We start from the raw sequence: 12,149 nt of genomic DNA, 5'->3' as shown, positions 1-12,149 counted from the left end.
GCTAATGCGATCGCATTGCGATGTTCTGAATGGGCAAACATCGCATTGCGATGATCGGTAAGCGTTTTGCTTACCGATCTTCGCATTGCGATGTTTTTAGAACAGCTGATCGGCGGTTCCAAAATGGCCGCCGGGTGCCCAAAATGGCCACCGCAAGCATTTTCGCGCGCTGCCCTCGCCTACCGAGGCGGCGAAAATGGTGGCACTATGGAGGATCTTCGCTGAACGGTGAGTTTGGGCCCCGTAGGAACACATTAAAAGTTCCGTTTAGTTCCGTTTAGCGATGTTTCCCGATAGCAACGATTAATCCGGAACGGATTAACGTCGCTATGCGGGGCACCACTGTATTATCCACACCAAGGATGGCTGTAGCAGAAATGGTGATGTTTGAGAAGAAAATAAAGCCAACAACAGCAAGAACAGAGATTTGCCCTTTGCTTCTTAAAACAAAAAGAGATCCTTACATATTGAAAGGGTTTGGAAAAATAACTTCTATACTTTCCAGCTACACCGTTCGGAAAAAGTGAAGAATTGCAACAATTAAACAAAAGGAAATGCAAGATTCACTAATTGACTGACATTCCTTTGTTGGTAGACGTGAAATAAAGCAATTGATTCTACATCCTTTGAGGTGAAACATGCTACCCCACATCTCAAGTCAGTAGCCTCCATCTTGGAAATTAAATTAAGTATAGATTTCTAAGATTCTAGTCAGGATTATTTTTGGACTTTTGTTTCTCCTTACCGTCCCCCAATCCTAAACTTTGTAATGTCAATACTGATTAAGAATCCCATGGGAACTGAAAGTGCTTCTCTTCAAGGTTCTTTAATTGTCCAATAACAATACTGCCTATCTTTGTTTTTGGATACAACACTCTTGTTAACGTGCATTAGAGAATGAATACAACTTAAATTTTCTTATAGCTCTTAATAAGGTCTATCATGTAAGAAACTCCTCTTGCTGATTTTGAAACTGGATGCAAAATAAATGTTAAGAGGACATACCACACAAAGTGTTAAAAGACAAAATTCTTCAATAATCAGAAGCATATTTTTAATCTAGCAACATTTTTTAAAATTGTCAATAATTTTTTCAGAGCCTTGGCAACAGATTTTTTTTTAAAAAAAATCAGAAACACTATTTGCTTATGCTAAAAATGCATGCAGATTTAGGCAGTAATCTCAACTGTGCTTAACAGCGAGTGAATTTTACTGAATGCAGTGGAAGTAAAATCTAAAGAAACATGCATTGAACTAATAAGTTCCATAAAATTTATCCACTAGAAATTCTTTCACATCTTCATCACCCTATTTTCACCTGCTACAAAAAGCAGCAATGGGATCTACGCTAGTCACATCCACTTCTTCATCTTCTGCCGCATCAGCACCTGCCAAACAAGGAAAGTTCATATCGTGTATTAGAAGAAACAGAGAGAACTCATTGACAAGCTTCTACTAATGTTTCATTAGCATAAGTGAAAATGGAGCCAACTTTTGGGCAACAGCAAAGCAACAAACTGAATCAAAGTTGAACCTTTCCAGTGACTTCAGCAACCAGTGGAAAACCTTTTCAGAAGCCTGCTTAAAGTACAGAGGACTGCAACTGTTGTTATATAAAATTATATACAATTTAAATTAAATCAGCTCTTGTGTTGAGAACCAACTGATCGGCATCAACTGCAATTCTCAGTGTCCATAGAACTTTAATAAAAAAGACTACAAGTGATGAGAAAAGATAATGGGTGGATGAAATGCAGAATAAAAGATTATAAAAGGAGAATCTAAGGCCAAGGGAGACAATGCGGTGCTCTCCAGATGTTACTGAAGTACAGCTTTTACTGGTCATACTGACTAGGATTGATAAAGGCTGTAGTCCAAAATATCTGGATTGACAGACTGCCTATCCATACGTTACCCAGGAGCTTCACTTAATGAAAAGGCTATTTTTGGAAAATATATAGATTCAGACCTGACTATGAGACTGATGGTGACTTGGTCACCTTGGCTGAGAATTGAACAGGAGGAATGTTGGTCCCTGTTGGTTTTGCTGGACCTCTTAGCAGCTTTTGATACCATCAACCATTGTATCCTTCTATGCTCCTCTCTAGGATGGAACTCGGAAGCAATGATTTACAGTAGCTCTGGTCCTTCCTGGTCTAGCAATCCCAGAATGTGGTGCTGGGGATCTCCTCTTCTACACTTCGCCTGTGGCGGCAGCACAGCAGTGGTGGAGTGACAGGAGCAGGTAGGCACCACCAACACTGGCTACAAACTGAAAACCCAACTGGGAACCAGTTACGTTTTCTGGTTAGTTTGTGGTTCGCGGCTAACTAAGAACCATCACAAACCACAATTTTTCAGGTTTGTACCCTTCTTTACAGAGGTGCCTTTGGCTAACTGTAAGGCTCTGGCTGCCCCTCTGGCCATTAGGTTGGATGCCTCTCAGAAACTACCAGTCTTCTAATCCTTTGCAACTCTCATTGAGCCAGTCCCATCCACTTCCTCTTTCCTCCTCACAGACACATAATGGATGCTGGAGTCTCAATTCTCCACCTGTGAGTAACTAAAATTCAGTGAGGATTTTTCTTGGCTGGGGCAAATCCGTGGTGAATTCTGTGGGCTGAAGTACCAGAAGTACTAAAGTTCCACACGTAATCCTATAAATAAATGTCACATCATTTATATCCTGCACCTTCACCCAAAGCTACTCTTGGGGCAGCTATGACAATTACAGCAATACAAATATATACCTGTGAAGGACTTCATTCCTGATCACCTTCACAATCTACGTCCCACATTATGAATAATGCTGAAGTAGTCTGAGTAACTCAGAGAAACTATGGGCTATGCCGTGCAGGGACACCCAAGACGGACAGGACATAGTGGAGAGTTCCGACTAAACGCAATCCACCTGGAGTAGGAAATGGCAAGCCACTCCAGTATCTTTGCCAAGAACGCCCCATGATCAGAAACAAAAGGCTAAAAGATATGACGCTGGAAGATGGGCCCCTCAGGTCGGAAGGCGTCCAACATGCTACTGAGGAAGAGCGGAGGACAAGTACAAGTAGCTCCAGAGCTAATGAAGTGGTTGGGCCAAAGCCGAAAGGACGCTCAGCTGTGGACGTGCCTGGAAGTGAAAGGAAAATCCAATGCTGCAAAGAAAAATACTGCATAGGAACCTGGAATGTAAGATCTATGAACACTGGGAAGCTGGAGGTGGTCAAACAGGAGATGGCAAGAATAAACATCGACATCCTGGGCATCAGTGAAATAAAATGGACAGGAATGGGCGAATTCAGCTCAGATGATTATCATATCTATTATTGTGGGCAAGAATCCCGTAGAAGGAATGGAGTAGCCTTCATAGTCAACAAAAGAGCGGGAAAAGCTGTAATGGGATACAATCTCAAAAATGATAGAATGATGTCAATACGAATCCAAGGCAGACCATTCAACATCACAATAATCCAAGTTTACGCACCAACCAGCATTGCTGAGGAGACTGAAATTGAACAATTCTATGAAGATTTACAACACCTTCTAGAACTGACACCAAAGAAAGATGTTCTTCTCATTCTAGGGGACTGGAATGCTAAAGTAGGGAGCCAAGAGATAAAAGGAACAACAGGGAAGTTTGGCCTTGGAGTTCAGAACGAAGCAGGACAAAGGCTAATAGAGTTTTGTCAAGAGAATAAGCTGGTCATCACAAACACTCTTTTCCAACAACACAAGAGGCGACTCTATACATGGAAATCACCAGATGGGCAATATCGAAATCAGATTGATTATATTCTCTGCAGCCAAAGATGGAGAAGCTCTATACAGTTAGCAAAAACAAGACCTGGAGCTGACTGCGGTTCTGATCATCAGCTTCTCATAGCAAAATTCAAGCTTAGACTGAAGAGATTAGGAAAAACCACTGGGCCACTCAGGTATAATCTAAACCAAATCCCTTATGAATACACAGTGGAAGTAAAGAACAGATTTAAGGAACTAGATTTGGTGGACAGAGTGCCTGAAGAACTTTGGATAGAGGCTCGTAACATTGTCCAGGAGGCAGCAACGAAAACCATCCCAAAGAAAAGGAAATGCAAGAAAGCAAAGTGGCTGTCCAACGAGGCCTCAGAAATAGCAGAGAGGAGAAGGGAAGCAAAATGCAAGGGAGGTAGGGAAAGTTACAGAAACTTGAATTCAGACTTCCAAAGAATAGCAAGGAGAGACAAGAGGGCCTTCTTAAATGAACAATGCAAAGAAATAGAGGAAGATAACAGAAAAGGAAAGACCAGAGATCTGTTCAGGAAAATTGGACATATTAGAGGAACATTTTGCGCAAAGATGAACATGATAAAAGACAAAAATGGGAGGGACCTAACAGAAGCAGAAGACGTCAAGAAGAGGTGGCAAGAATACACAGAGGAATTATATCAGAAAGATTTGGATATCCCGGACAACCCAGACAATGTAGTTGCTGACCTTGAGCCAGACATCCTGGAGAGCGAAGTCAAGTGGGCCTTAGAAAGCCTGGCTAACAACAAGGCCAGTGGAGGTGATGGCATTCCAGTTGAACTATTTAAAATCTTGAAAGATGATGCTGTTAAGGTGCTACATTCAATATGCCAGCAAGTTTGGAAAACTCAACAGTGGCCAGAGGATTGGAAAAGATCAGTCTACATCCCAATCCCAAAGAAAGGCAGTGCCACAGAATGCTCCAACTACCGTACAATTGCACTCATTTCGCACGCTAGCAAGGTTATGCTCAAAATCCTGCAAGGTAGGCTTCAGCAGTATGTGGACCGAGAACTCCCAGAAGTACAAGCTGGATTCCGAAGAGGCAGAGGAACTCGAGACCAAATTGCTAACTTGCGCTGGATTATGGAGAAAGCCAGAGAGTTCCAGAAAAATATCTACTTCTGCTTCATTGACTATGCGAAAGCCTTTGACTGTGTGGACCACAGCAAACTATGGCAAGTTCTTAAAGAAATGGGAGTGCCTGACCACTTTATCTGTCTCCTGAGAAACCTATATGTGGGACAGGAAGCAACAGTTAGAACTGGTCATGGAACAACTGAGTGGTTCAAAATTGGGAAAGGAGTACGGCAAGGCTGTATATTGTCCCCCAGCTTATTTAACTTATATGCGGAATACATCATGCGGAAGGCTGGACTGGAAGAAACCCAAGCCGGAATTAAGATTGCCGGAAGAAATATCAACAACCTCCGATATGCAGATGATACCACTCTGATGGCAGAAAGTGAGGAGGAATTAAAGAACCTTGTAATGAGAGTGAAAGAGGAGAGTGCAAAAAACGTTCTGAAACTCAACATCAAAAAAACTAAGATCATGGCCACTGGTCCCATCACCTCCTGGGAAATAGAAGGGGAAGATATGGAGGCAGTGTCAAATTTTATCTTCCTGGGCTCCATGATCACTGCAGATGGAGACAGCAGCCCTGAAATTAAAAGGCGCCTTCTTCTTGGGAGGAAAGCGATGACAAATCTTGACAGCATCTTGAAAAGCAGAGACATCACCTTGCCAACAAAAGTCCGAATAGTCAAAGCTATGGTTTTTCCTGTCGTGATGTATGGAAGTGAGAGCTGAACTATAAAGAAAGCAGACCGCCGAAGAATTGATGCCTTTGAATTGTGGTGCTGGAGGAGGCTCTTGAGAATCCCCTGGACTGCAAGGAGAACAAACCTATCAGTTCTAAAGGAAATCAACCCTGAATGCTCACTTGAAGGACAGATCCTGAAGCTGAGGCTCCAGTACTTTGGCCATCTCATGAGAAGAAAAGAATCCTTGGAAAAAACCTTGATGTTAGGAAGGTGTGATGGCAAGAGGAGAAGGGGACGACCGAGGATGAGATGGATGGACAGTGTCTGCGAAGCAACCAACATGAACCTGACCCAACTCCGGGAGGCAGTAGAAGACAGGAGGGCCTGGCGTGCTCTGGTCCATGGGGTCACGAAGAGTCGGACACGACTAAACGACTAAACACACAACACACAGTCTGAGGACAATCCTCTTTTTCAGCTCCTCTCTGGTACATCTTAGCTGGCAGAGTATTTCTTTTGTAGGTTCCTCTGATGTCTAAATTCAGCCAGCAAAAAGAAATTCTACAAGCATAAAGAGACTTCTGCCAACCCAGGGGTGCATCTGCCTACTGCCAACCCACCACAACCAGTTCATCTCTGAGTTGTAATTGCACACTTTTTGTGCAAACTTTACACACTATCCTGATGAACAAAAAGAGATGACACCTGATGAAGTACAAGTTACAGGAGCAAGATGGGTTAAACTGCAGAATCCTCTGTGTTGCAGGATCAGAAGACCAGCAGTCATAAGATCGAATCCATACGACGGAGTGAGCTCCCGTCGCTTGTCCCAGCTCCTGCCAACCTAGCAGTTCAAAAGCTATTTATCTACCTACATGTAAATGCGAGTAGATAAATAGATACCACCACGGTGGGAAGGTAATGGCGTTCTGTGTCTAGTCGCGCTGGCCACGTGACCATGAAAACTGTCTATGGACAAATGCTGGCTCTACGGCTTGAAGACGGGGATGAGCACCGCGCCCTAGAGTCGGACACGACTGGACTAAATGTCAAGGGGAACCTTTACCTTTACTTAATGACATTTACTATTCACACAGGACAATCTGAGTTTTTTAATCAATGCATTTGTTTTACCTGTCTGCTCTGGCTCACTCTTGTCTTCATCTTCTATGTCAAATTCAGATTCCCGCTCTTCATATTCTACATTTTCATCTAGTTCTTTAAAATCAGGTGCAAAGGCACTCCAGTTTTCCTAAGCCACAAATACAAAGAATATTTCACCACTGTGCCAATATCTTAATAGTAATTGACTACATCATCACATCTTAGCCAAACATGATAAGCACAACTACATTAATCTACAAGGACCAGATCTTCTTTATAACAAGCCATGTTAAAAAAACTACACTAGTTAGCTCTGTTGCGTGATATCACACCAGGATCTCTTTCACTCTTTTTATTACTTTTCTCTCTGTAGTGAAAGGGAGTCTCAAGCCCCTGGCTACAGACAGTTCATTTCTCATTGATCACAAATGCATTTGGCTTTCTCTGAAGAATACACCAAAAATGATATTAATTCTACTGTGTACACAACCTTATGGAAACGCTACAAAAATATTCACAAAGATTTACCACAGAATCACCCAAGAAAAGCAACCTGTACTGAAAGTCAGAACATACATCAGTATTACTACCTACCACTTGATTTTGAGCCCAAATGGACACTACACCACTAGAAATTGATGCGATGATGGGTCGGACAGGATGCCACTAGAAGACAGAGATTGCACAGGGAATAGTATTTTAAAACAAAAGTTTTTTAAATAAAAAAATTTATATATTTTTGTATATAATTAATCCCTTGAGAAAAATAGAAAAGCACTTACTGCTACATCTAGCAGCAGCTCCCCCCTAGTGCCGTGGAGGATTTTCACTAGATTTCCAATGCTCTTCTCCCAAATGTACAAAGCATGCTGACGTGCTGACCCTGCAACAATGTATTCTCCATCACCAGAGAAACAGCATTTTTTCCAAGGTGTTCTGCAGAGAAAGGAATCAACAGAACAAATTGCCCTGTGCTACTCTGTTCTAGGAAAAGCAAGAGCACTAGATAACACCAATTCAAAACTGTCAAAAGATGGTATATATGTGGCCAGATGTGTGATATTCTGAAACTACAAATGACAAATTTCACAGCAGCTAATTGCTCAAGACAGGATGTATCTTTCAAGACAGATTTGGACTTTCAGTGAAGTGTAACAGGAGAAGGATGGTACAATTAGTGCAAAGGGATGACACTGGAGAAGTATGAGCAGAGGCTGGAAACAATAAGGGAAGAACTCTCATACATTCACTTGACTGTTTTAGAACAAGTGGTGAAACAAAGAGCCTCCATCGACATAGCTAAGATCAAACACAGCTCAACTTGTTCTCCCAGAGAACTATTGAGACTATCAGGCATACTACGTGGCTGCATCAGAAGGGGATGTGAGATGGCAAGAGTCCCTTCACTCAAAGCTACTGTATGTGTGCTCGTAGAAAAATGGAATACAGTGGTGCCTCGTTTAATGAGGAAATCGCTGTACAATTAGGATTTTGCGATCACTTTTGTGATCGCAAAATGATGGTTTAAATGGGGTTTTTGTGCTTTGCGATGATCGGGACCCGATTTTCGCTTTACGACGATCATCAAACAGCTGATCGTCAGGTTATAAAATGGCTGCCAGCTGATGAAAATGGCCCCCCACTGTTTTTAGGAAGGCTTTTTTGCTTAGCAGGCACCAGAAAATGGCCACCGTATGGAGGATCTTTGCTGGATCAGCAGGTATTGAGCTCACTGGAATGCACTGAATGGTCTTCAATGCGTTTCAATGGGTTTTTTATTTCATTTGACGATGTTTTCGCTCTACAGCGATTTCGCTGGAACGAATTAACATCGTCAAGTGAAGCACCACTGTATAAATGCAGCATTAGAAGGAGAGTAACAGTAGCAGCAGTAGTAATAAAACTGTAATTGTAGTAGAAGTAACACTTATAGTGTTATTGCTGATGCATAGGGGTAGATCTAAGGGTCAACCTTAAAGGTTAAAAGTCAACTCCTGATAAATATGTGGGTGAAATGACAAGTTTGCAGAATCACTGATGTCTGAATTTCAGGAAGCAAATCAATAATTACAGCCAATTGTTTTAACTTGTTAAACAAAGGTTGTTGAAATGAGTTGTTGAAATTAGTATAGAGAGAAAGATGATCTGATCTTGCTTTCGTATTATTTCTAATTTCTTCCCTTAATGTTTGGTAGTCTGCAACTTCTGTACTTTTTGTACTTTTGAGGTTACTTATTGAGGGGAATTCCCAATTTCTATAAGGCATTTTTAAATTGTTTATCCAGAAGTGTAATACCGTGTTTCCCCAAAAATAAGACAGGGTCTTATATTAATTTTTGTTCCAAAAAACACATTAGGGCTCATTTTCAGGTGATGCTTTTTTTTTCAGGTACAACCATCTACATTTATTCAAACACAGTCATGTCATCTTCTGGTTGCTGCACAATGGTGCAGGGCAGAGTTTCACTTAACTGGGGCTTATTTTTGGGGTAGGGCTTATATTACAAGCATCCTGAAAAATCATACTAGGGCTTATTTTCAAGTTAGGTCTTATTTTCGGGGAAACAGGGTTATCTGAATTATCAAAATCTACTGTTTCATCCATGATAATTTGCTTGCCCCAAACAGTACCATCATTTCATTTACTAAAACTGGAGGTGGCTGAAATTTATAATGTGGAGGAAAATATGTGTTCAATCTGTAAGATTTAGGCAACTGTTGAAAAATTATCTTTGCAACTTAGTATACCTATACATATAATCCATTGATGTTAGCTCAGGACTACTAGTTTCAATATGATGAATTGCTGACTTGTTTCTTTGGATTCATGATAGCTTACATATATTACTTGTATTGTTCTTCATAATTATTTTCCGATAGTATTTGGTGCAAATAGTTCAACGCTAGACTGTGCATGTGAATCCCTCAGTTTAAGCCACACATTCAATTGTTGCTTATCAAAATTATCATCCAGGAGGAAACTGGAGTGTTGTCCATGTAATGGTTTCCTGTCATCTGACAAAGTGGGGCTGTGTTCCCCCTGAAGTTGTTTCAAAGCTTGACTATTTGACCCATTCAGAGATTCTTGAGAACAAAGTCTATGTCTGCCATTGCTTAGTGGTAAATAAAGGTACTCTATACATGCTATTGGATGATGGCACCAGTGTTTTGACAGGAACATATATTCTTGCTTGAAGATAGCCATTTCTTTCAAGATCTTACCTATTTACTAAGTCTTGTAGCTTTTGCATTGGTTCTGGTTCTCCATCTCTTCCACAAGTCAAGATTTCCCGACCATCATAGACTCTGATTATGCGATCAGCAGTATTTATAAGAAAGCAACTGAGGGAGGAAAACGTATGTAAATCATTGCTGAGACACGGTTCTATAACAGTTTATTATGTAAGCAAAAAAATCAACAAACAGGTCAGGATTTCAAAGACTCCTGCAAGACCAGAGAGATTTTTGATTTCTTTAAATCTCACTATCATAGCATAAGGGGCTTTTAAAATATTCTCAGTTTCCAAAACAGATTATCGTGTGGCTTAGGGACAGCTGTTCAAGAGCATCATGCTCAAAACTCCCAGAGACACACAGAGTTAGTTAAATTTCAATGATGGTACTTAAACCTTTCTTGTTTCTTTTTCTACCAAGATGGCTACAACAACCAACCCAGATGAAAAGACATTCAGAAGCAACATGGGCTAATAAATCTCTTAAGCTTGTTCTGTGGGTAGTCCAAGTAGCTTATACATGTTATCTGCAGACATGATTAAAGATTACTCAATCTGCAAGACCAGTGTATAACTTCATTCAATACTGTTTATACAAATGCTCTTAATGCCAAAGGCAGACTCCTTTTTAAATGGCAAATAGCATAGGCATCCTTCAGTCTAGAGAGACTATGGTAACATGCTCTGAATCGAGGAGTGTCCTCTCCAGAGCATGAAGGCCGGGTAAGGTAATATGGAGGATAGGCTGTTACCCAAGCAGCAGATCCCCCCTCTCCACATTGCTGAAATGGTCCAATGGAAAGGCAAGAGCCAATACAACTGGTTCCAGCAATGTCGCAGGAGTTGGCAGAACGACACATGCTGCCTTCGGGACTCCAGCTCCGGATTTTGCCTCGAGGTTAACTCCTGAAGCCTTTTCCATGAGTGGATATAGCCACAAGGCAGTGGAGGTTTGAAATCGGAGTTTGGCAAATAAATGGCAAATAAAATATTAAATTCACAGTTAAACGTGACTGCTTCACAACTCTGAGGAATTTAACTCCCTACAATCCAGCTGCTTTTGGTGTCAATTGTAGGACCACAGCTCCATGACACTTGCTCTGCATGCAGAAGATCCCAACTTCAATCCCCAGCATCCATTTAAAAGAACTAGTTAACAGGAAATGAGAAAGATCACAAATAGAGGGACATTGCCAGTCATGACAGATGAAGGATGGGGTGTGCCCCCCCAGATACTGTTGGATTACAAATCTCATCCTCCCTTACCATTGGCTATGTTGTACATTTACCCTGAAGTAGTTATTTAAAAAAACCTGACCTCACTACAACCAGCATAGCATTTGTACCATGATGTCTAACAGAGGTTTTCCTAACTGTATGGAGTCTGCTTCACCTTGGACACCAGGATGATATAAGGCAGAAGGATGGGGAGCATATAGCCTTTCATTTCTCAGATTGCAATTTCCATCATCTCTTATCACTGGCTATGCTAGATAGGGCTGATGGGAATTACAATGCAATATCATCTGCAGGGTTCAGGTTCCCCGTGACTGGCATGGACGACACAAGGCTAGACAAACAGTCTGACTTGATATAAGGCAATTTAATATGTTACACACAGTTTAACTTATTATTGCCAGACTGAGTATTACAACTGTCTCCTGAAAAAAACTGTTAGTTTTCAATGTATTGCTTTAAGAATAGTTATGGAAACAAACATATCTTCAAACAGCGTGCACATAACACATGGAGAAAATATCACCATTAACTAACTGGTCTGATTGCAATGATTTAATGGAGGAGAAACCATTCGTAAAATTATAGCGTTATAGCTATGTAGCCATGATCAGGGTCCCCAAAAGTATGTACACATCTATTCACACAGAAAATTGTTTCCACATTTTATTGAACATACAGAAGTTGCTGGAATGGCAGTGGACATGATCCTGCTCTTCCCAACTATGTATTTGATTAATACATTTTAAAAATGTGAGTAGGGCTACAACTTTCAACTCACCTCCCTTTCCGAGCAAACTCTATGGATTTAATAGCTGTGGTATTGCTGGTTCCTGTTGTTACTCTAAAGGAAGCCACAAGGTCTTGGGTGTCTGTCTTTAAGACTAAGATCTAAAGGTACAAACAAGAAATAAATTAGATTGCCTTCATTGCAGCTCATCATATTTCGATGGGCTTTTTTTACAAACTGTGAAAAATTAAATCTGCACAGACATCAAAAAAAGGATTATGAGTTTCAGTTCCA

General features: G+C 41.0%; 1 protein-coding gene across 5 annotated transcripts in view; it reads right to left on the bottom strand.

Moving 5' to 3' along the window:
* RBBP5 (RB binding protein 5, histone lysine methyltransferase complex subunit) overlaps positions 1–12,149 on the bottom strand; it is a 33,845-nt gene that overhangs the window by 13,938 nt on the left and 7,758 nt on the right. For all 5 annotated transcript variants that reach the window (XM_020797269.3, XM_020797289.3, XM_020797299.3 and 2 more), the window contains exons 6-11: positions 11,907–12,016; positions 9,879–9,998; positions 7,439–7,592; positions 7,251–7,322; positions 6,687–6,804; positions 1,319–1,388 (exon numbers count right to left, since the gene is read on the bottom strand). In XM_020797269.3, the coding sequence (XP_020652928.1) occupies positions 1,319–1,388; positions 6,687–6,804; positions 7,251–7,322; positions 7,439–7,592; positions 9,879–9,998; positions 11,907–12,016 (644 nt within the window). The remainder of the gene's footprint in view (positions 1–1,318; positions 1,389–6,686; positions 6,805–7,250; positions 7,323–7,438; positions 7,593–9,878; positions 9,999–11,906; positions 12,017–12,149) is intronic.

Source organism: Pogona vitticeps, chromosome 4 (assembly GCF_051106095.1).
Source record: "Pogona vitticeps strain Pit_001003342236 chromosome 4, PviZW2.1, whole genome shotgun sequence".
Taxonomy (NCBI): Eukaryota; Metazoa; Chordata; class Lepidosauria; order Squamata; family Agamidae; genus Pogona; species Pogona vitticeps.
The sequence above is the reverse complement of the archived record's forward strand: the minus strand, read 5'-3'. Positions and strand labels throughout refer to the sequence as shown.